Source organism: Phocoena sinus, chromosome 15 (genome assembly GCF_008692025.1).
Source record: "Phocoena sinus isolate mPhoSin1 chromosome 15, mPhoSin1.pri, whole genome shotgun sequence".
NCBI classification, from domain to species: Eukaryota; Metazoa; Chordata; class Mammalia; order Artiodactyla; family Phocoenidae; genus Phocoena; species Phocoena sinus.
In genome coordinates this window covers 64630070-64655569 of record NC_045777.1, presented here as the reverse complement: position 1 = coordinate 64655569, position 25500 = coordinate 64630070, and the positions used below count along the sequence as shown (strand labels likewise).

Below are 25500 nucleotides of genomic sequence, written 5' to 3'. Positions count from 1 at the left end.
AAAGGAAGTATGTCAGGAGGAGAGCTGGGCTGTTATTTTCCCCAGAACGTGTCTTTTGTCCCAAATGGTTTTCTTTGATTTCCTTTTTATTGATTAGAACTTAGCTGTGTTCAGAGGCTGCAGAGAGACTGAAGTTTTCTCTGGGTGGAGAGTGGAGCAGTATTTGCACAAGCCAGCTGCTGGGGGGCTGGCAGGGTGGTTCTGGATTCATCTGAGTAACTTACGGACGGTCTGTTTCAGTTCTCCCAAGCCCACTCCACGTGATTCAACCAAATGAAGCTTATCAGGCCCTTAAAAAGGAAACGAGACCTATTTGTGACGTTGTCTTGAAACGGGAAAAGGTAGAAGTATCACCAGTCACCCAGGTCCTTCTCCCACCTCAGCTTCAATTCTCTGGAGGTTGGGTAGGACAGGCGACAGACACTGTGCTGATGACCCCTCTCGGACCAGGATGTGGTGCAGGAAGCCTCCACGTTGGGGCCGCATAGCTTGTTCTCGTGGCCCCTGGATTGTAGTTCTTCCACATGCTCGGAGTATAGTAGTGGAGAGACGGACACTGTCTTTGCCTTTATGGAGAACAGGAAAACATCCGACAAGGACAAGTGCCGTGAAAGAAATAAAACAAGGTGATGTGATAGAAAGTGATGGAGGCAAGGAGCTCTTCTCCACTGGGTGGTCATGGAAAGCCTAGAAGAGGTGACATTTGAGTTGAGATTCCCAGGCTAAGGGAACAGCAAGCCTTGGGGTAGGAGCGGTCTTCTGTTTTCAAGGGATAGAAGGCAGAGGTGGCAGCTGGATGAGGTCTGAGACATAAGCAGGGGTCAGATTATTTAGATCCTGGTAGACAAGTGGTTCTCAACTGGGCGCTTTTACACTGAGGGGACCTTTGGCAATGTCTAGAGACTTTATTTGTAAGGAGAGTCCTCACTAATTTATTTTAGAAATCCAAATTATTAACCCTCTTTGGCTACTTTATTATTAGTAGCAAGTTACGCGGGACTTTATGTTTTGAAATCAAGAAGCTTCAGGATCAGAGCGGCAAAGGTGCCAGGGCTGCAGTGGAGGGTTCCCTCATTCTGTTTCATCTGTGTGGAGTGTGCCTCCCTGCAATATTTGCTGGACAAAATCCTACTTATCTTTCTTTTTTCTAGCTTTATTGAGATATAATTGATACAGAACATTGTGTAAGTTTAAGGGGTACAGTGTGATGACATATATAGATGTGTACATTTTGAAGTGACTACCATGATCAGCTTAGTTAACACATCCTATCTACCTGTTAGGGATGAACGCAAATGCATCCCGAGTGAAGCCTTCCCTAATCACGCCCCTCCCAGGAGTGGGTTGTGCTTCAGTCTTGCACTAGGTCTGGTTCATATGGCTCATTAACAGTTAGGACCTGTAACATTTTTTTAATTGAATGAAATTCACATAACATCAATTTAACCATTTGAAAGTGTACAATTCAGTGGCATTTAGTACATTCTCAACGTTGTGTGACCATCACCTCTCTCTACTTCCAGGACATTTCTATCACTCCAAAGGAGACGCTGTACCCACTAAGCAGTCACTCCCCATTTCCCCCTCCTCCCAGATCCTGGCAACCACTAATCTGCTTTTTGTCTCTGTGGATTTACCGATTCTGCATATCTCGTGAATGGAATTACACAAGATGTGGTTTTGTGTCTGGCTTCTTTCACCTAGCGTCATGTTTTTGAGGTTCATCTACACAACATTGTAGCCTGTATCAGTACTTCATTCCTTTTTATGACTGAATAATATTCCATTGTATGGCTGGACCACATTTTGTTCATCCATTCATCCACTGATGGACATTTGGGCTGTTTCCACCTTAATTCATGTGCACATATTTCTGTTCTCTTGAGTATATACCTAGGAGTGAAATTGCTGGATCATATGGTATCTGTACGTTTAGCCTTTCATGGAATGGCCAGACTGTTTAGAGTTTACAGCAGAGCAGCTGTACCATTTTACATGCCCACCGGCAATGTACAGGTTTCCAATTTCTCCACATCTGTGCCAACACTTGTTATTTTCTGTTTGGTTTTTTAATAACCATCCTAGTGAGCATGAGGCCCCTGGAATTTTTATTTTTTTAGACCTTCCCTAGTCTTCCCCAACAGACTGACTTGTTGATGGCTGGGATTATGCTTTAATTGGCAGCAACATGGTGTGAGAGTTAATGCAGGGGCCGAGCTTGCATCTTGTCCTACTTTATGATTTTTTGAGTCACTTGGCTTCTCTGAGCTGGAATCCCTTCGTCTGTAAAATGGAAATTTCTAGGGCTATTGAGGGGAAGAAATGAGATTGAGCCTTAACTTGCCGGGGTCAGTGCCTGGCCTAGGGTGATTTCTCCATAAAGGTTTGCTGTAATTAACCATGTTCATAAGTTTCCAGGCCCAGGCCCCAGTAACTTGAATAAATGTTTGTTAAATGAATCAGCCCTTCGATATTGCTCAATTAGCCTTCTTTTCTATTTCTACCAACTGTTCCCCAAATTCCAGACAGCTGTCTTGCAAACTGATCACTCCCTAGACAGAAAGAGTGGCTCGATCAATGGAACGGCTTCCCTGGAAAAATAGAACATGAAAACCTTGATATTCTTGTGTTGGGGGCGGAACACCGGGAGGGCACAGGGAGCTTGTGTCCTACTAAGGGAAGGAAGACTAAAAGAAGCTCTTAGATGGCAAACAGCCTTCTTAGAAAGGTGATGACACCAGGAAGCTGCCTCGTTGAGGGTTCAGTCAATGGCCTCAGGGGAGGGAAAGAGCAGCTCTCCAGCTCTCTCCACTCCAGAGAGCACTCTCCACTTAGAGAGGGCTTGAGGGCCTCTTAGGTGCTGAGGGCTCAGGAGCTGGCCTCAGGCCCCTCTCTCTCCATCCATCTCTTGAACTGGCAACTCGCAGTGTGCAGGCTCCCACCCGGTCAGCCGCTGGGCAGCTTTCTCTGGCTCTGGGGACGCTTCCAGAATCCACCTCTTCTCACCCTCCAGCCACACTGGCCTTTCCTCTGTTCTTGAACACACCGGCTTGGTTTCTCCCTCTTTTCACTTGCTGTTCTCTCTGCCTGGCGTGTCCCCCGCCTCCAAGCTCACCTCACAGAGAGGCCTCGCCCTCCGACCACCCTGGCTCACATAGGGGTCCCCACGTGTGCCCCATCAGTCACCACTCTCTTGCCTGACTTTTCTTGCTTTCTTTTTTAATATTTATTTTCTGTTTTTATTTTTTTATTTGTGGTACGTGGGCCTCTCACTGTTGTGGCCTCTCTCGTTGCGGAGCACAGGCTCCAGACGCGCAGGCTCAGCGGCCATAGCTCACGGGCCCAGCCGCTCCGCGGTGGGATCTTCCCGGACCGGGGCACGAACCCGCGTCCCCTGCATCGGCAGGTGGACTCTCAACCACTGCGCCACCAGGGAAGCCCTATTTTGTGTTTTTAAATGAAATATTTCTAACATAAAACAAACACCCATGTGCCCATCTCCCAGACTTGACAAGGGCTAATGTTCTGCGCTACTTGCTTACTTTAGATCTTTCCTTTTAATCAACTTTATCGAAGCATAATTTACATACAGTAAATACATACATTTTAAATATATAGTTTATTGATTTGGGGGCAAATGCACCTGTGTAACCACTACCACAATCAAGATACAGAATATTTCCATATCCCGAGAAAGGCCCCTCACCTCCCGTACCCTGCAGGAGTTTTCTTCCTGGTACTCAACATTATCTGAAATCACCTCATTCATGACTTTTTTAGTCTGTTTCCTGTCTGTCTTCACCGCCAGAGTGTATGTTCTACAAAGGCAGGGACCGTATCCCATTCCTAGTCCAGGCACATAGTAGGCCCACAAGCAGTCTATGGAAGCCATGATATTGTCCTCATTATCCTGTGTGTACACATCCCGACACACACGTCTGAGGATATCTGTGGGGTAAGTTGCTGGGAATGGAACTATTGGGTTAAAGAATATTTACTCTTTTCTTGTTATCACAAAAGAGACATCTACCCCCCTTTCTCTTGTCTATCCAGGGTTTCTCAACCTCAGCACTGTTGCCATTTGGGGCTGGATCATTCTTTGGGGTCCAGGACTTACACTAGATTTGGGTATCCTACAAAGGGAAGGGTTCCAGGAGCATCCCTGACCCCAGCTGTAACAACCAGAATGTCTCCAGACATTGGCAAATGTCCCCAGTTGAGAACCACTGGTCTGTGTACGTGGGCTAATTTCTTGCCATCCTAAATTGTTCCTCAGTTGAGCCCATCCCTAAACAAACTACCCTCGACGACTGGATTGGTTGCATCCATTTTTTGCCCTGTTTATGCAGCTCAGCTGACTGAATTACAAGTCCTGATCACTGTCTTTACAGCTACATCATCAAAGGAGATGCTGGTTTGTTTTAGAAGCAGGGAAGGCATCACTCTGACTTATAAACCTGGGAGGAACAAAAAGTCCACAGGACATGAATGGCTTCTCCATGGCCTGGGCACCAGCATAATTCACAGCATTCTTTGCCTGAGGACAAATATGTCTTCAGGGTCATGCTCTGAAGATGCGGCATCTTCCAGGCCTTCAAGAGCAAGAATGAAACCCCTAGCAAATGCGTAAAGGGCTCTGAACTTCTTTGATTACTCAGGACACTGAGTTGGCCGTTTCTTTCTTGAAAAATCTGCAAGCTTATGTGCCCAGAGCTGGACAGCAGGAACCTAAAGGGTGAAGGAGGACAGGTGGGGACCCAGTGACGTGAAGAGGCAGGTCCCATCTAGAGGGCACTGCATTGTGGCCAGATGTTGCCAGGTGGGAATGTGGGCCCAGCCTTGCCAGACCTTCCTGTTTTTCAAGAAAAACAAGAAATCCAGACTTTTTTTAGTGTGAAAAATCTTGATTCTTAAATTTTATAATTATTAGCGAGGAATTATCTGTTTAAACATGATGTGAACCAAACAAAACGCATCTACAGGCTGCCAGTCTGCAACCTCTGAGTTAATTTACAAAGTTGTTTCTTGTTTGGGGACTAAGTCGCTCGGTTCAGAAATCTTTTCGTTTGGCTCTTCATCTAGTCAACAAATCTTTATTGAGTATCTACGGAGCATTGTTCTAGAGCTGCCACTTGGCATTAATTTGCTCAAATGACTGACACCAAAAGGGATAGAGATTATGGGTGTGTGAGTGGGTTGGTGGATGAAGAATGGATGGATAGATGGATAGGCAGATAGATCAATCTGATCTTTTAGAGATACATGCTAAAATATTGCAGATGAAATAATGTGATGTTTGGGAATTACTTCAGAATAATACAGGGAGTTGAACGAGGGGATAGATGAATCAAGAATGGCCATGTGATGATAATTGTTGAAGCTGAGTGATGGTGGCTATGAGGAGGTTCCTTATACTCTTCTGCCTTCTTTTGAATATGATTGGAAATTTCCCATACTAAAAAGATTTGTTTTAATGTCCTTATCAGTTAGAAATGCACTCTGAAAGAGATATAGGTAAAATGACGTCATGTCTGGGACTTGGTTTAAAATATTCAGCTAAAAATTTTCACAAGTCAGGGTATAGATGTGCTATGATCTGAATGTTTGTGTTCCCCTCCCCACCACCTACAAATTTGCATGTTGGAATCCTGACACCCAGTATGATGGTGTTAGAAGGTGGAGCCTTCGGGAGGGTGATTAGGTCATGAAGGTGGAGCCCCCCTTGAATGGGATTAGTGCCCTTACTAAAACTCCAGAGAGCTTCCCAGCCCTCTGCTGAGGGTACAGTGAGAAGTCCGCAACCCTGAAGAGGGCCCTCACCCGACCATGTAGGCACCCTGATGTCCCAGCCTCCAGAGCTGTGAAAAATAAATTTCTGTTGTTTATAAGCTACCCTGTCTGTGGTATTTTGTTATTATAGCAGCCTGTATGGACTAAGACAAGATGAAACATCCTTCAGCAAAATGTTGATAATTGGTAAAATTGGGTGATGGGTATATGGAGATTCATTGAACTGGCGTGTTTAATTTGTATACGGTTGAAATTTTCTACAGTTAAAAAAATGTTTAAAGGGATAGAGAGGTGGGGGCCTCTTGTTTCTAGGTACTTTTGGAAGTGTGGAGTCATACACTGGGTGCGTATGTGAATTTCCCATGAGTGTGGTAGTGTTGACAGCAGAGGAATGGGTACTCTTTAACAAGGGATGTCACAGTCTGAGCTTGCCTTCGTGAGGCAAGAAGCATGGGCTCTATTGTGGACTCAGCCTGCAGGTTGAGAACAGATTTCTCACCTGGATGGTTTCCCTGCAGGGTGGTCTTCCTCCCTGTTACCCTGCAGGGAGGCAGAATAGCACAATGGTCAGAGAATCTGGAATCAGCCTCCCTGGCTCCAGGTGCCAGCACTACCACTTTCTAGCTGTGTGTAGCCTTGGACATGTTTCTGAGCCTCTGTTTCCTCTGAGCCTCAGTTTCCTCTCTTATTAAATGTAACACTCACATCTCACAGACTCGTTATGAAGATTGAACTAATAATTACATGTTAAGTACTTAGCACAGAGCTCGACATGTAGCATTTATTTATTCTCATTATTGATGCTTTTGTTCTTACTATATTGTGGCTGCTCTGAAACATTCTAAGAGCAGAACAAACTTTCTGAAATAGATGGAAGAAAATACGTGGGGACAGAGGCTAAAAGAAGTCAAAGAAAGAGGCACTTACTGTTAGCTGATCCACCCACAGAAGTCCATTTGTGAGCTGCTAGAATCAGTTTCCTGCATGATAGGTACAAAAAGAATACAAAAAAAAAAAATGCACCTTCCTGACCATATCCTTCCTCCACAGAATGAGGTAGAACTGGGGGAGCTGCTTCTGTCACTGAATTATCTCCCGAGTGCTGGGAGACTGAACGTTGATGTCATTCGAGCCAAGCAACTTCTTCAGACAGATGTGAGCCAAGGTTCAGGTACTGTGTGGGCTCTCCTTCCCCCATTTCTTTAACAAGCCATCTATGTTTGTTTGAAAATCAGGGACCTGATTTTCTTTTTCTGCATCCTGGATACTATTAATTAACGCGACCCTTTGAGGGTGAAATAACATCCATATCTAGGATGTTAGTTCAAGAGGAAGAATAAACGATCGGTTGTTTCTTAGGATGAGGCAGGTAAGTGATACCATTCCAGTTACTCCATTTGAAGCAGGGGTTTGACCGAGACCAGGTGTGATAACTACTGAAATCTAGATCCTCTTTGTACACATGCAGCCCCAAAGAAGTTAACTTGCCTTTCCAGATGCTATGCATGTAATGGAGACACCATGCTCCAGGTGGCGGTAGCGTGCACTGACCTTGCATTCTAATCTGTGAGAGCAGTGGACACACCCTGAGGTTCCTTTCCCAGCTCTTTTCAAGAGTAGCATAAGTCTTTATAAATCCCAGCTCTGAAAAGACTGTTGTATTTAAAGTGCCTATAACACACCAATTCAAGCGTGACTTTTAATGAAATAGAACAGATTACATTCCATTTGTATGTAGCTTTCCCATGACAGCAAAGGATATTATCATGAAAGCAGCCATTGGTTGCTCAGTAGTGGAAGTACAGTCTTCTCTAAGTGCCATAGCTAAAATAAATTACTTTTGCTATAAAGTGACAGCTGAATTTAGAAGACAACTTGTATTCTCAAAAACCACATTATAGGGCTTCCCTGGTGGCGCAGTGGTTGAGAGTCCGCCTGACGATGCAGGGGACACGGGTTCTTTCCCCGGTCTGGGAAGATCCCACATGCCACGGAGCGGCTGGGCCCGTGAGCCATGGCCGCTGAGCCTGCGCGTCCGGAGCCTGTGCTCCGCAGCAGGAGAGGCCACAACAGTGAGAAGCCCGTGTACCGAAAAAAAAAAAAAAAAAAAAAAACACACATTATGAAAACAGGTTTTGAAGGGACCAGTAGAGGGAATGGTATTAAGGCTGGAGAGTTTCAGAATCACCACAGTGGGAGAGTCAGTATGATAAAATGATTAAAGGCTCCGGAGTCAAACTGCCTGGAACCAAAGCCTAGTTCTACTGCTTAGAAATAATGTGGGCTTGGGGAAGTTATATATACTTCCCCATATATAAGTTATATAAGTATATATACTTATAACCTCTATAAGCCTCAATTTCTGCATCTGAAAAATTGAGATAATAACAGTATTCATCTCACTGGGTTGTTTAAACAAATACAAGATTAGATAATGTACATGAATCTCTTTGTAAACCATAAAGTGATCTGAGAATGACAGTTATAATTCTGTTTTTCCCTGTACGGGCTATGGGCTCACTGACATGTTAATGGGTCTCTAAGGGCAGAAAACTAGAACAGGCTCTGGGTCTAGCTCTTCTTCCACTAGCCTGATCTTAAGCAAATCATTTCCTGTCTTGAGCCCTCAGTTTCTTCATCTGTAAAATGAACACAATGCCTGACACACAGGAGGAGCTCAATAAATTTTGGATGGCTAGAGTAAGAGAGAAAGGGGTGAGCAGAAAAGCAGCTGGATGGGAAAAAGGAAGAATATATAATAGGTGGATAGATGGGAAAATGGATGAATGAAAGGAAGAGTGGAAACCTGGATAGATGGGAAAATGGATGAATGAAAGGAGGAGTGGAAACCTGGAATGGATGGACTGATGAGAAATGAAAGGATGGGTCAGTGGTTGGGCTGTCAAATGGATGGGAAGTTGGATGGATAGGTGGATGGGTGGATGGATGGATAGATGGATGGATGGATGGATTGGGTTTCCTGATCTCCAACGCTATGATTCTGCATCCAATTCTCAGATCCCTTTGTGAAAATCCAGCTGGTACATGGACTCAAGCTTGTGAAAACAAAGAAGACATCCTTCTTAAGAGGCACAATTGATCCTTTCTACAATGAATCCTTCAGCTTCAAAGTTCCCCAAGAAGAACTGGAAAATGCTAGCCTAGTGTTTACAGGTAGGTAGTGTTCCAGACATTGATGAACTGCAGGTGAGACATATTCAGCGTATTGTCCTAGGGATAGAAGGTGATCTAGAGAGGGTGATGTTTAAGAACTTTGCATCTGGTATTCAGCTACCTGGGTTTGAACTCACCATTTGTGGACTTGGAAAAGATTCATAGAACCACAAAGTATAATTGTTACAAATGTAAATTTTGGAGCCAAATTTCCTGGCACGTCCACATAATTACTAAAGTCTTGGGCGAGTTACTTAGCCCAGGGGCTTCCAACCCCAAGTTTGTGGACTGGTACTGGTCTGCGGCCTGTTAGGAACCAGGCTGCACAGGTGGAGGTGAGCAGTGGGGAAGCGAGCAAAGCTTCATCTGCTGTTCCCCATTGCTCGCATTACTGCCTGAACCATCGCCCCCATCGCTCGTATTATCGCCTGAACAACCGTTCCACCCCCAACCTCCGTCTGTGGAAAAATTGTCTTCCACGAAACCGGTCCCTGGTGCCAAAAAGGTTGGGGACCGCTGACTTAGCCTCTCTGAGCCTCAGTTTCTTCCATCTATAAAACGTGAGCAATAATAGTACTTGCTTCATAGGTTTGTCGTGAAGATTAGGTAAATTGTGTCTTTGAGATAACAGTCAGTGCTGTGTTAGCTTTGACAATATGATGATTCAAGCGGCTTATGGTCTGATAGGGAAACATGAGAAAATAGGATCACCTAACTCCGAGAGGAGGATCTTGAAAGGCTTCCCAGAGGACATGGTATTTAAGTAGAGGCTTCAGGTGCCACACTCTGGCTGAATCTATTGTTTCCAGCGTGTAATTTAATCTACTGTTTCCAGAGTGTATTAGTTCTCACCCCAAACTTTAGTGGCTTAAAATAATCAACCCTTATTATCTCATAGTTCCTGTAGGTCAAGAATCCAGTCATAGATTTGCTGGGTGCTTCTGGCTGAGGTTCTCTGGCAAGGCTGCAATTAAGGTATTGGCGAGGGCTGCAGTCTCCTCTGAAGGCTCGACTGGAGGTAGGGTGGGGATCTGTTTTCAAGACCTCTCACATAGTTGTTGGCAGGAATCGTTCCTTGCAAAATGTTGGCTTGGGACCTCAGTTCCTTCCTGGGTGTTAGCCAGTGACCTTGCCCACATGGGCTGCTTCATAGGGCCGTGCACAACATGGCAGATGGCTTCCATTAGAGTGGGCAAGTGAGGGAGTAAGAGAGGGTAAGCAAGACGGAAGCTCGAGTCTTTTTGTAACTCAGTCTTGGAAGTGACGTCCTATCACTTTTGCCATATTCCACTCATTAGAAGCAACTCGCTAGGTCCAGCTCACATTCAAAGGGAGGGGATGATACAGGGTGTGAGCAACTCGCTAGGTCCAGCTCACATTCAAAGGGAGGGGATGATACAAGGGTGTGAGCAACTCGCTAGGTCCAGCTCACATTCAAAGGGAGGGGATGATACAGGGTGTGAGCAACTTGCTAGGTCCAGCTCACATTCAAAGGGAGGGGATGATACAAGGGTGTGAGCAACTCGCTAGGTCCAGCTCACATTCAAAGGGAGGGGATGATACAGGGTGTGAGCAACTTGCTAGGTCCAGCTCACATTCAAGGGGAGGGGAGGATACAAGGGTGTGGATACTGGAAGGCAGGGATCATTGGAGCCATTTTAGAAGCTGCCCCCACCCCCGCACAGGGTAGTTAGTAGAAGTAATGGTTATTATTTCCCGTGTCCTTTTCATAGACGTCACCTGTGTGATTGCTAATATTCATCATAGTACACCCTGTCAAGTCAACATCATCCTCGTCCATTTACAGGGCAGGGGCCTGAGGCCTAAGATATAAGCCATCCACCCAGGGTCTCAAGCTGGTAAGAGTCAGGATTCAAGCTCTGGTCTTGCTAGCTCCTAAAATCAAGGGATCTGCATTTCCTCAAGCACCCAAGTAGTGCTGGCATTAGGGATCTGACATCGTACTTTGAGGAGTCCTGCTCCAGAGTAATTGGAAACCTTCATCTGTTTAGATCCAGTCTAGAATCCTTGGTGCAGGTGTCCCAAGAAAGCAGGCCCTGGCTGAAAAATCCTTGCATGCAATCCTTCCGCTGTACAAGCTCATTGCTTCTCATCCCCAAGACTACTAATGTTCCGTGCTCCAAGACCCCTCCGAGGCAGTCTGGTTCTGGGCTTTCTCAAGACCTGTCACCCAGAGAGTCTGCATCTAATCAGGGCCACCTGCCCTAGCAGATGTAATGATTTCTGATAGAGCCTGTGATGGCTTCTGTCCAGATTGAGTTACCAACAGACAAGGACCCCACTCCCTGGAAGGTTTCAGGTCAAGACAAGACAGTGATTCCACTGACTCCTTAAAAGTAGCCAGCAGGCAGTGGGAACCATACTGAACCGAGACTGGATCCAAGTATGGAATATCGATTCCTACATCCCTCGTGAGAATAAAGGACTTAACGTTGCACCTTTAGATCAGGAAGAGGTTCGGGCAGGGGGCGTGTTGCATTGAGAGAGCCTGCATGGAAAATCCTGACACTTTTGTATTTTACTTAAAATTTTATGACAAAAGTAGCACATGCTTGTGAGTGATACAACCGAAGGATGTGTATGGATGGAGAATCAGAAGAACAGAGGGGTTCATTGCATAGCCTGGGTGCTGACTTTGTGACCTTGGGCAAGATCTGCGTGCTTTGGTTTTCTCATCTGTAAAACAGGGATAACCATACAAGGAAACCTCAAAGGACTGTTATGTAGATTAAATGAGATCCATTCATAATCAATGCTGAGCACTGTGCCAGGCACAAAGCAAGCCCTCAGCTAACTGTTAACTATTATTAAAAGGAAACTTTACTCTCTTCCTCACCCTCCTTCCAGGCCCTTCTCCCTGAAGTCGCCACCTTTAACGTCCTGGTGTGTCTCACTCCACACTTTTCCCCTTGTTCACACAAACGTCATCCACATATGGAAGAGTCAGTTCTTTTAAAAAGTTATTCATTAATTCCAGAACTGTGTATTAAGCAGTCCCTGCTCTTGTGGAGGTTTCTGGACCATTCTGTGAACGTCACTCTGAAACTTGCTTCTGTTTCATTAACAATGAATGTGTTCAGTCCCTCCAGGTCAATGCAAATATGAATGGATCTAACTCTTTGTTTTTAATAACTGCATTATATACCATCACGTGGTATACTGTGATAAAAAGCCAAGGTTACTCATTCTGGGGGCAGAGGTAGGAGTGTATGACAGAGCTTCAGAGCATGTGATAGGAACTCTGGAGTACCCTCCCCAGAAAAATACACAATAGGACAGAAAATTTTGCACACAGTTCAGAGGTGTTTTGAACCCCTTGAATCCCATATGTGAGGCCAATACGGCAGAAGCCTCAAACCGGAGTGGCGCTCCCAGCCCCACCTCCCCAACGTACATCTCTCATTTGACATCCCCCCTCCCCCAACTTTAGGGGGCAGTTGTCAGCTGTGGCCATCAGCAAGGCCTGTGCTCTCCATTTGTGGAAGACCTGCTTCTCTCCTTTAAAGGTTGGCGTTTCAGGCCCCTAGCTCGGGTTTCTCTCCTCAGGTTAAAAGCCCATTGAAAATATTCTTTGTAGAGCAGGAAGGATTGCAGGCCTCTGTGCCCCCTTAAGCAAGGGATTCTCAAGGCTGGCTGTACTTTAGAATCAGCTGGGAGCTTTAAACTGCTACCAGTGGCCAGATGCCACCTCAGAGACTCTGATTCAGCTGGGCTAAGCTGGGGTCCTGGGCTCTCTATAAGTATCTATATTTTTAAAGCCCCCCCAGATATTTCTAATGCTCAGTCAGCTTTCCGAGCCACAGCTTTGAGTGGAAATCCCAGCTGGGGTGGCATTTTACATAAAGGCCACTGGCTGGAATAATAAAGAAATGTGGATTAAGCTGGTATCTATCTAGGCAAAACTGTGATTCCCCTGAATTCAAATAAGGTTCTAACTTGCTTTATTTATCAACTGGGGGAAAGAGCTGTCACCTCTGAAAGCCAGTCCATTAGCATGTTTCCAAACACTTCCTAACAAAAGGAAGGTTGATCTGCAATTGAAGCATTTGTGGAGAATCCTGGGAAAAGCCTGTAATTAGCTGGTGGGCTGGGCTTTCTGAACAGTTCCTTTCCTGTGTGGGATGAGGGTTCTTCTGCAGTTTGCAACCAGGTGATTTCTGCAGCTTACGTTTAAAAGAAAAGAGGGGAAAAATTGCTTTTTGACTCCTGAAACAGCAGCCTGAGGTCCAGAGGCCTTCCAGGTAGTCAAGTGGAGTTGGTCACTGGGCTTATTGGGCTGTTCTTGGAAGTAGGAGGAAAAAAGAAAAGAAAGAAAAAAGGAAACATAGCTTGATAACAGCTCTTCGAAAAATTAAAAATAGAATTGCCATATGATCCAGCGATTCTACTTCTGGGCATATGCCCAAAAGAATTGAAAGCAGAACTCAGACATATTTGTACACTCGTGTTCAAAGCAGCCTTATTCACAACAGCTAAAAAGAGCGGGGATGGGAGCAGGCAACCCAAGTGTGCACTGCTGGACGCATAAATGGCTAAACAAATGTGGTATGTCTATACAGTGGCATGTTATTCAGCCTTAAAAGGAAGGAAACTGACACATGCTCCTACGTGGATGAACCTAGAGGACATTATGCTAAGTAATAAGCCAGATATAAAAGGACAAATAGTGTGTCATTCCCTTTATATGACGTACTTAGAGTAATCAGATTGATAGGGACAGAAAGTAGAATAGAGTTACCAGGGGCAGAGGGGAGGGGAGAATGGGGAGTTAGTATTTAATGGGTACAGAGTTTTAGTTTGAGAGGATGAAAAGATTCTGGAGGTGGATGGTGGTGATGGATGGCTGCACAACGTGAATTGTCTTAGCGCCACCGTATACCTTAAAATGGTAAATTTTATGTTACATGTATTTTACCACAATTTGAAAAAAGGAGAGAGACAAGAAATGTAGCTTGAGCTCCGCAGAACCCCAGGGGTTCAGCGTAGTTCCTGGATGCTGAGGCCAGACCCTTGCAGGCTGTCCTCCCTGAGGGGGTAAATGCGGTGGTTAGGGGCCAGACCCTTGAGCCAGATGCCCAGGGTTCACTCCGTGATCTTGGCACTTTCCTTGGCCTCTCTTTGCCGCAGCTTCCTCATCTGTAAAATGGGGACAGTGGCCCTTACTTCAGTAGATGTTGTCAAGCCCGAAATGAGTTAATATATGTGAAGGCTTAGAGTGGTGCTTGGCTCAGAGAAAGTGCTCCTTCAGTATTAGCTACTATTATTGCTACTTGATAGACACCAGATTTATGCAGCCAGATGCCATCTTAAAGCTTCTGAAAGAAGACAGGTAATTATACATAAATAGATAATATGTTCTACCCACTTTGTCTATTTAGAGTCTGAGATTCTGTGGAAAGTCCAAAAAGGAAAGGACTTATTTTACAGACTTACCTGGCTGGAGTATTGTCTCATCTTCCTGTCCCTCTCTGAGTGTCAGAGGAAGACCCTCTGTCTGCTTGGAGGTGAAGTTTGGGGGAGATCGCTAGGTTAGAAGGAACTAAAGTTTATGTCATGCTCCTCTGGCCCTATGCCTCTGTCTGTTTCCCCTAAGTACCCTGGGCTTCCTGGCCTTCTGAAAAGCATTCAAAGCTCTTAGTCATCTGGTGACCTTAGTCAGGAGACACTTAGCTTAGAAAAGGTTCCCAATGCCTGGGGGCAGCAGGAGTGGGGACCTGCTGCCTACAGGCGGCCTCTGATGGCAGAGCTGGGGGCGGGCAGGGTCCAGCTGCCCAAGACAGGAGCTAACCAGGTGTCCGTCCCCACCAAATGAATTTTTTTTGAGCACCTACTATGTGCCTGGCACTGTGCTAGATGCTCCTTATTCAGTAGACAACCAGACATTCCTGACACGTGTTCTCATGGAGCTTTCTTCTGGAGGGAGACATCAATCAAATGCCACAGCAAAGCGATATACTTGTGAGTTGGCCTAAGGGTTATGAAGCAGAGAAGCAGGGCCTATTGTAGAAGTGCCCGAGCCAGTCTGGGGAGTGAGAGGAGGTGACATGTGAGCTGGGAGCTGAAGGGTGTAGGGAGGGAGAGGAGATCAGGCAGGGCTGGAGGAGAAATCGAGGCTGACTTCACATGCCCTGCTGCCCTCCTGTCCTGTTAGAATTTCTCAAGGCAGCTGCTGTAGGAATTGGCCTGGGCATAGGCTTTGAAGGGGGCCTGTCAGTGATAACCAGTGCCGGGCGGCTGCAGAACACCGGGGAAGGGAACCCAGGCAATGAATGACACTCCTAGCTTTTTGCCAACTCTTAGTGTCTCTAGCTAGGACTAGAGAACATGGCACCTCAAACCTTCACATGCAAAGGCGTTCCCCAGGGAATTGTTAAAATGCAGATTCTGACTCCGTCTGGGGCGGGGCCTGGGATTCTGCATTTCTAACAGCAGCCGGCTGTGCTGATGCCGCAGGTCTGCAGACCATGCTTTGGGGAGCAGATATGGAGAGACCCAGAAAGTGCTTCAGGGTGAGTGACAGTCTTTCTGCCTGTGTTAGAAAGAATCAGACTCTCCAGCTGTGATCCTCACCTCTGCACATCATTAGATTGTTAACCCCATCTGTACATTCGTTATTACATGGGGACTTAAAAAGATCCTGATGCCCAGGCCCTGGCCCAGAGCAGCTGAATCGGCCAGGGCATTTGTATCTGGGGTGAGTGTGGATGTGTGTGTGTGTATTTATCAAAGCTTCCCAGGTGGATCTCTTGCACAGCCTGGGTTGGCAAGCGTTTGCCCGTCCTGTTCTTCCTCCCTCCCGACCCCACTGTCTGCTTGGAGGCTTCCCAGGGCCCCCTGTGAGAGCGAGTTCCAAGGCACCTGGTCTGTTTTCCATAATTGCTTGGCTTTCTGCAGCTGTAGCATCAAATTGGTTAATTGTATCTGCTGGTGAGATGAGACGGGTGGGAGGCGTGGAGGAGAACGAGAGGGGAGGTCTGGAGCACAGTGTGCTGGCCTCTTACCTGGAAAGACCTCAGGGTTGAATGGGCAACAGAGGACGTGCTGGAAGAGTGTCGGGGTTTGAGAAGTGGAGCAGTGGGTTCCTAGCCGAGGAGAGAAGGCAGGCCAGTCCGAGAGGGGCAGAGCCGTTCTGTGAGAGCCAGAAACGCCGTTGAGATCAAGATGCTGTGGGTTCGTTCTGGGGCACAGATGTTCCCCAGCATCTGGCCTCGGCCCACCTATGCCCTGCCCCCTTTCTGCAGCCTCCGCAGGCTCTGACTTCTCCCAGCCCTGCTCACTCGGTACCAGGCCTAGCTCTGCCTCCTGGAGAGATGGTCGCATGGCCACTCAGAGTATGGACGGAAGTGAGATGCAGTTTGGTTCAGATGTCACCTTTACCACTCAGCAAGTGCCTGTGACCTTGGGTAATTGATATCCCTCTTCTGAGCCTCAGTTTCCTCCCCTGTTATAACATTCCAGTCTCAACAATTCATATAAAGAGCTTTAGGGGCTTCCCTGGTGGCGCAGTGGTTGAGAGTCCGCCTGCCGATGCAGGAGACACGGGTTCGTGCCCCGGTCCGGGAAGATCCCACATTGCCGTGGAGCAGCTAGGCCTGTGCGCCACAACTACTGAGCCTGCGCTCTAGAGTGTTTGAGCCACAGCTACTGAAGCCCTCGCGCCTAGAGCCCGTGCTCCGCAGCAAGAGAAGCCAGCGCAATGGGAGGCCCTCGCGCTGCAGCGAAGTGACCCCCGCTCACGGCAGCTAGAGAAAGCCCGTGCGCAGCAACAGAAGAACTAATGCAGCCAATCAATAAATCTATAAAAAAAAAAAAGAGAGATACCAGATTGCTGATGATGGTGAGATTAATGGACGCTGCCATAGAGGAGTGGACCCTGGAATTACACAGACTTGGGTTTGAATCTTGGCCTCACTGTTAACCAGCTGTGTGACTTCAAGCAAATGACTCCACCTCTCTGAGTCCCAACTTTCTCTCGTGTAAAATCTAGCAAATCATTCCTATTATGGGAATTAAAGGCAGACCATCATGTGGACCTGTCCATCCCAGAAGTGACCACTTAGAAATCCATACCTGCTGTTTTAATAATCGCAGTGTGTATGACTTGAAACACTGGCACTTTTGAGGTTACTAGCTCAGCCCAGCTGCCTGTGGTTGTCTCCCTCACCAAATCACCGTCACCCCAAAGCTGCCAGCTGGTACAGCGTCCAGGAGCCAGGGATGGACACTGAAGCTGTGTGGACTCAGCCACAGGACCAGGACGGCTTGTGCTGCCTTCAGTGCCCTGGGTTTGGCAGTGTGTGCGGGGCTGGCAGTAGGCACTTGGCTCCAGACCCAGTCACGGGCAGTGAGCGGCAGAGTGGGAAGACTAAAGCCTCCACTTTCTAGCCAGAGGGCCTTGAAAGTGTGCCCCTGGAAGCCAGAATGAGAAAGATTGCAGAGAGGAGGCGCTCCAGGAGGGATCCCATAAGCTTATGTATAAACTCCTGAGCTCATCCCAAGCTGCACGTGAGTGGAGATGGCCCTACACAGTGTATCAGAGACTTTGAGAACTGAATCACAGGGTAGACCCCTGGGGGACACACATGAGGCACACATAGGGATGGCACTGCAGAGGCTTTGCAAACTGAACTGGCATCGGAATGACAGCACATGAAGGCAGGTTAGAACTTGCAGTCTGAACCTAATCTTTGATCAGTTGCCTGCTACAGCTAAAAAAATCAACATATTCAATAGGATTTCGACAAGACCTAGACTCTCATAATACAAGATCGAAATGTCCAGGATACAAATTACCTGGTTTATGAAGAACCGGAAAATCTGGCAAGTTCCTAGAGTAAATATAATCAGCAGACACCAACCACAAGATGACCCAGGTATTGGAATTATCAGACAAAGACATTAAAGCAGCTGTTACAACCATGCTTCAGGAAGTAAGAGTGAACCCTCTTAAAAAGAACAATAAGATAGAAAAGACAGCAGATCAACAGATATAGAAATAGAAGATATAAAAGAAAAAACCCAAATGGAACCTTTAGAACTGAAAAGTACAGTCACTGAAATGAAATATTCACTGGAGGGACTCAATAGCAGACTGGAGAAAACAGAGGGAAGAGTTGGTGAACTTGAAGAGAGATCAAGCGAAATTAGGCAATCTGAACAGCAGAGGAAAAAAAAAATCTCTGGGGGCAGGGGAAGACGAAAAGAAGGGGGAAAAAAGACCTATGGAGAAATATTAAGAAGTCTAATATTTATGTCACATGAATCCCAGAAGGAGAGAAGAGAAACAGTGGGGAGCATTGGGATGAGGGTGGACGACCCCAGCTCAGCAGGACCACTACTGTCCTTCCCTTCCCAGAACACATCAGCAAGTCATGAGTAGACAGTATTGCATTGTGGACAAAGTCAGCCAGACCTGGCTTCACACTCTGTGTGATTCTGGGCAAGTTGCTTTACGTCTCTGAGCCTCAGTTTCCTTGTCTGAACAATGGGAACAGTAATACTGATACTTGTAGTTATGGTGAGGCTCCTATGTACTCAGTATCTCATCGAATCTTTCAACAACCATATAAGGTGTGATCTCTTTGATGGCCATTTTTCAGTTGGGGAAACTGAAGCTCAGAGAAGGGAAGTGCAATGAAATGAGTCAACTGCAGAGCCTGAGAGAACATCCCCACAAGACTGTCCTCGCTTCAGGCTCAGTGGTCCCCAGGACCACCCTCACTTCATGCCAGTTGGCTACAAGTTCGCAGTCCCTGTGACCATCCTCAGGTTTAATAATTTACCAGAATGACACACAGAACTCAGGAAAGCACTACTTATGACTACAGTTTTATGATAGCTAAAGGGTACAAATTAAAATCAGCCCAGGAAAGAGACGCACAGGGCAGAGTCCAGGGGATCCCGTCATCTTCTCCCTGTGGAGTCATGGGCAGCGAGCGGTACCTCCTCCTGGTCACTAAGGGTGACAGTGTGCACAGAGTATTGCCAACCAGGGAGGCTTACCGAGCCTTTGATGTCCAGCGTTCTGACTGGGGCTTGATCACACGCTGTCTGGTGGCTGACCTTCCGTCTCTAGCGCCTCCCGGAGGTCCAGCTCGTGTCTTAGTCATCACTTTCTCCAGGGGTCTGAACTGAACTGCGAGGCCAAAAGCTCCCATCATAAATCACGTTGTTAGTCCCATGGCCAGAGCCCTGAGACACACAAAGGCACTCTGCAGGACATTCCAGGGGCCTGGAGATCACCTCCCAGGAGCCAAGGACATTGACCACCCCTCGTTTTGGGTAGGTGAATTCTTCACTGCACAGCAAGTAACTAGTCACTTGTGCCAAGTCACCCAGCTGGTGAGTGGTTGAGCTGAGCTTCCCACTCAATCTGTTTGATTCCAAAGCCTTCCTGACTGTTCATCGTACACTTAGGTGTGTATGAATCACCTGGGGATCTTGTTAAAATGCAGGTTCTGAATCAGTGAGTCTGAGATGGGACCTGAGCATCTGTATTTCTAATAAGCTCTGGATGACCCCAGTGCTGGTGTGAGGCCCACAGTTTGAATAGCAAGAAGACCTTTCCTCTGTTCTCCCATGTTACCCCACTACATCTAAGAGCAAGGAAGCCAATATGAGTTTGGAGAATTAGCAGAGGACAGATCAAATAGAGCCTGTAGGGCAAGAAGCTTGTAATTGTTTTCTAAGTGCTTCGAGACACATTTGGGGGGGTTTTGACCGGGAACTGATAGGATTTGGATAACGTTTTAAAGTATCATTCCAGCTGTTGAGCTGGGTTGAAGGAGAGCAGGAGGGGGGAGCGAGGCTGCTCCCCACCATGTGTGAGGCTGTGGTGCTGGTCCAGGGGAGAGGTGATGGTGGCTTGGACCAGGGAGGTGGCAGAAGGGTTTCAGAGAAGTAACGTGGTAGGATGTAACTACATAGGCAGAGTCAACAGAACGTGCCGGTGGATTAGATGTAAAGGACCATCTTCTATCTCAGCAAGTTACGTCTCAGTTGCCACCTCACAGAGTGGAGTGTTGCAGGGACAAAAGGAAATCCTGTATGTAACATGCTTAGCGCAGTGCTTGGTGAGGGCTCTGCAGATCGTGGCTTTGACCTTGGATGTGCGCAGACGCAGAACTCCAGCCAAGTCATCAGGAGAGGGAAGCTGAGACCCGTCACCTTGGGGCTCCCCTGGCAGAGCACAGAGCCCGCAGTGGCACCCGCACTTTAGCCTCTTCTCCAGAGAGCTCCTGGAGGCTGCCGGAGTCCACCCAGGTGGTAAAACTTGGCTGGATCTTAAACCTTCATTGTGGGTTCCAGTGGCAGCCTTTGAAGAGCAGGCCAGCTGCCAGGGTTCTTGGGGATTTTTATTCCATTTGCATGGTTTTTTTTTAATGATTTTGGTGCCTTTTGATGAAGCCTCGTTCCAGGCAAGTCCCCATGGGGGAGACCATCAGGGGGCTGGGAATTTATCCAGCCATATGTGTGCCTGCAGGGCCTGAGCTACATGGAGTGAGAAGGGGGCGCCAGTGGAGGCCAGGTTCAGCCTCGCCTGTGCCTCCGTGCTGGCTGCAAGCAGTCAGGCCTGGCAGCCAAGGCTAGGGGGCGGTTGAGGTGAAGGCTTGTGCGTGAAGTAAAATCAGAAATCGAAAGTATCCTTTCCAGATCTCCCTTCTGTCCATTGCTTTGACCTGACTTCACCAACCGAGAGCCGCCAGTCAGCTGGAGAAGGCTTAACCTTTAAAATGCCGGGGCCTGCAGGACACAAGCTGTAGTGTTACCTGTCTCTCTATATTTCGAGGAGAGCTTTCACCGTCATGGAAATGGATGTGGCTTAGAAATCAGAAAACCAGATTCCAGAGCTTCGTTGCTGTATCACGTCGTGAAGGACCTTTTAATATCTTTGAGCCTCCATTCTCCATCTTTCAGATGCACATAGAATCTACCTTGGGGTTGTTCAGTTGTTTTTCCTGGTTTTTTATTTTAGATTTCTTTTTTTCCCAGTTTCATTGAGAAATAATTGACCTATATCAGTGTATGTGTTTAAGACATATAGCATGATGGTTTAATTTACATATATTGTGAAATGATCACTACAATAGGTTTAATTAACATCCATCATCTCATATAGATACAATAAAAAGAAAAGAAAAAACATTTCCCCTTGTGGTGAGAACTCTTAGGATCTACTCTCTTAACAACTTCCCTGCGTATCATACTACGTTAACTATAGTCATCATGCTGTACATTGTATCCCTAGTACTTCTGTATCTTATAACTGGAAGTTTGTACCTTCTGACTTCTTTCTTCCTCTCCCCCCTCCCCTCCCCTCCCCTGTTCATTCAGTTTTTAACAATAATAATAGCAGATACATATACAGCGTCTCCTACATGCCAGGAACTACTCCAACGGTTTTCACGTGAATTAACTTATTTAATCCTCATAGAAACACTGTGACATGGGCATCGTCATCATTTTAGTGAGGAATGAAGAAACTGAGGCAGCAATAGGATGAACATCTGGTTCAAGACCCTGGAGCCAGGAGTCCGCCTCGGGTCATCTCGATCCAGAATCTAGGCTCTCAATCGCTGGGTTTTAATGGCTTCAAATATTTATCAAGCCTCTACTATGTTGAGGTGCTGTGCTTAGTTGCTGGAGAGATAGCCGAAAGACAGAAGTAATCCATCCTTTCACGATGCGGGCATTCTAGTTGGGGTGAGACAAACAAGAAATAAATAAACACCTAAAGATGAGTAAAGTAAGGCAACAGAGAGGGCCTGGAGCATTACTTTAAACTGGGTAACGTAAGCTGAGAAAGGAGCAGCCCTGCAAAGATGGGAGAGAGGGACATTCTAGGCAGAGGAAATGGCAAATGCAAAGGCCCTGAGGTAAGAATGAGCTTGTTTTGTTCAAAGAAAAGAAAGATGGTTCAGTGGCGAGGGGAGTGACTTATGCAGTGAGGTCAGAGTGATAAGTAGGGGCCATGGTCAGGAGCTTAGGTGATAACCTCCCGTGTGCCTAGGACTGTTTGGCACCGGAGAAACGGAAATGAGGAAGGCAGATGTGGCTCTGCCTTCACGAAGGATGGGTGAGCTGACGTGAGTGCAGGGCCCTTAGCACCCAGCAGATGCTCAGTGGGTGTAATTTTCTCTTTCCCTGTTTGTAAGTTGACATGAAAACTGCTTCCCTGGGTGTCTGCCTGACCCCCGCCCCCTGCATTAAACCAGGACAGAATGTAGTTGGCTTATGGCAATTATTTCTAGAGATGGCCTTAGGCAAGGGCATAATTTACCAGAAAAAAAAAAAAACGACAACAAAGCATACAAGTGGGTGAAGAATAAGCGGAGTGGGCGGAAGGGCTCATCCTTCCCTCTGTCTCTTGGAGCTGGTGCCCACACTGGCCGGGAAGGGAGGGTCTTCGGGGGCTTAACTCTCAGCCACTCCCTTTAGGATCCTGAGTTACAGCATCCGGGAAGGGTATCCACTGGCTTGGTGCCAAACTTCCCATTATGTGTCTGCTTTCAGATTTTATTCTACTTCATTTTATCGGGGCTGGAGAAGCAGAGGAGGGGCAGCCTGTGGATGATTCGTGGGTGGGATCCTCTTCCATCCTTGTGCAGGGTCACGTTGGCTTCTCAGTGGCCTCTTTGGTACGGAGAGGCCAGGATACTTAAGAGATGCCTGGACAACCGCGTGATAAAATGAGGGTCCCCAGCCTCATTGCAAGAAGTATCCCTACAATCCCAGTGTGTCCCTAAGGCATTGCAGGACAGCAGCAAATCATTCTTCTCCAGGTTACTGAGTGTGACTTGGACGAATTCACAGAAGCGATAATGGGAGGGGCAGGAATTCAGTTGTAGCTCTTCTCCCCACTAATCATAATAGCCAGCCTTTATCAAGGCTCAGTGTGTTCCAGGCACTGTCCCAAGCGCTCTCTCAACTGATCCTCACAACCACCAAGTGAGGAACGTACTAGTGTTAGTCCCATTTTACAGAGGAGGAAACTCAGAGAGCTCAAGTGACCTGCTCAGAGGCACTGTATTAGTTAAGGTAAGGCGAGCAGCTGTAATAGATCAAATGCTGAGGTTTTGTGGCCCTTCTTTCTTTCTTTTTTTTTTTGAATTTTTGAATTTTATTTTTTTATACAGCAGGTTCTTATTAGTTATCCATTTTATACATATTAGTGTATACGTGTCAATCTCCCAATTCATCCCACCACCACCACCACCACCCCGCTTTCCTCCCTTGGTGTCCATACGTTTGTTCTCTACATCTGTGTCTCTATTTCTGCCCTGCAAACCTGTTCATCTATACCATTTTTCTAGGTTCCACATATATGTGTTAATATACGATATTTGTTTTTCTCTTTCTGACTTACTTCACTCTGTATGACAGTCTCTCTGGCCATCCACGTCTCTACAAATGACCCAATTTCATTCCTTTTTATGGCTGAGTAATATTCCATTGTATATATGTACCACATCTTCTTTACCAGTCGTCTGTCGATGGGCATTTAGGTTGCTTCCATGACCTGGCTGTTGTAACTAGTGCTGCAGTGAACATTGGGGTGCATGTGTCTTTTTGAATTATGGTTTTCTCTGGGTATATGCCCAGTGGTGGGATTGCTGGTTCATATGGTAATTCTATTTTTAGTTTTTTAAGGAACCTCCATACTGTTCTCCATAGTGGCTGTATCAATTTACACTCCCACCAACAGTGCAAGAGGGTTCCCTTTTCTCCAGACCCTCTCCAGCATTTGTTGTTTATAGATTTTCTGATGATGCCCATTCTAACTGGTGTGAGGTGATACCTCATTGTAGTCTTGATTTGCATTTCTCTAATGATTAGTGATGTTGAGCATCCTTTCATGTGTTTATTGGCCATCTGTATGTCTTCTTTGGAGAAATGTCTATTTAGATCTTCTGCCCATTTTTGGATTGGGTTGTTTGTTGTTTTGATGTTGAGCTGCATGAGCTCCCTGTATATTTTGGAGATTAATCCTTTGTCAGTTGCTTCTTTTGTAAATATTTTCTCCCATTCTGAGGGTTGTCTTTTCATCTTGTTTACGGTTTTCCTTGCTGTGCAAAAGCTTTTAAGTTTCATTAGGTCCCACTGGTTTATTTTTGTTTTTATTTCCATTTCTCTAGGAGGTGGGTCAAAAAGGATCTTGGTGTGATGTATGTCATAGAGTGTTCTGCCTATGTTTTCCTCTAAGAGTTTTATAGTGTCTGGACTTACATTTAGGTCTTTAATCGTTTTGAGTTTATTTTTGTGTATGGTGTTAGGTAGTGTTCTAATTTCATTCTTTTACAGGTAGCTGTCCAGTTTTCCCAGCACCACTTATTGAAGAGGCTATCTTTTCTCCATTGTATATTCTTGCCTCCTTTATCAAAGATAAGGTGACCATATGTGTGTGGGTTTATCTCTGGGCTTTCTATTCTGTTCCATTGATCTATATTTCTGTTTTTTTGCCAGTACTATATTGTCTTGATTACTGTAGCTTTGTAGTATAGTCTGAACTCAGGGAGTCTGATTCCTCCAGCTCCATTTTTTTCCCCTCAAGATTGCTTTGGCTATTTGGGGTCTTTTGTGTCTCCATACAAATTTTAAGATTTTTTGTTCTAGTTCTGTAAAAAGTGCCACTGGTAATTTGATAGGGATCACATTGAATCTGTAGATTTCTTTGGGTAGTATAGTCATTTTCACAATATTCATTCTTCCAATCCAAGAGCATGGTATATCTCTCCATCTGTTTGTGTCATCTCTGATTTCTTTTATCAGTGTCTTATAGTTTTCTGAGTACAGGTCTTTTACCTCCATAGGTAGGTTTATTCCTAGGTATTTTATTCTTTTTGTTGCAATGGTGAATGGGATTGTTTCCTTAATTTCTCTTTCTGATCTTTCGTTGTTAGTGTATAGGAATGCAAGAGATTTCTGTGCATTAATTTTGTATCCTGCAACTTTACCAAATTCATTGATTAGCTCTAGTAGTTTTCTGGTGGCATCTTTAGGATTCTCTATGTATGGTATCATGTCATCTGCAAACAGTGAGAGTTTTACTTCTTCTTTTACAATTTTCCTTTTATTTCTTTTTCTTCTCTGGTTGCCGTGGCTAGGACTTCCAAAACTATGTTGAATAATAGTGGCGAGAGTGGACATCTTTGTCTTGTTCCCGATCTTAGAGGAAATGCTTTCAGTTTTTCACCATTGAGAATGATGTTTGCTGTTGGTTTGTCGTATTTGGCCTTTATTATGTTGAGGTAGGTTCCCTCTGTGCCCACTTTCTGGAGCGTTTTTATCATAAATGGGTGTTGAATTTTGTCAAAAGCTATTTCAGCATCTATTGAGATGATCATATGGTTTTTCTTCTTCAGTTTGTTAATATGGTGTATCACATTGATTGATTTGCGTATATTGAAGAATCCTTGCATCCCTGGGATAAATCCTACTTGGTCATGGTATATGATCCTTTTAATGTGTTGTTGGATTCTGTTTGCTAGTATTTTCTATCTATATTCATCAGTGATG

General features: G+C 45.9%; 1 protein-coding gene across 2 annotated transcripts in view; it reads left to right on the top strand.

Moving 5' to 3' along the window:
- The window catches only part of SYT17 (synaptotagmin 17), an 86295-nt gene that overhangs the window by 40247 nt on the left and 20548 nt on the right, over positions 1-25500 (top strand). For both annotated transcript variants that reach the window (XM_032603798.1, XM_032603797.1), the window contains exons 6-7: positions 6841-6961; positions 8809-8964. In XM_032603798.1, the coding sequence (XP_032459689.1) occupies positions 6841-6961; positions 8809-8964 (277 nt within the window). The remainder of the gene's footprint in view (positions 1-6840; positions 6962-8808; positions 8965-25500) is intronic.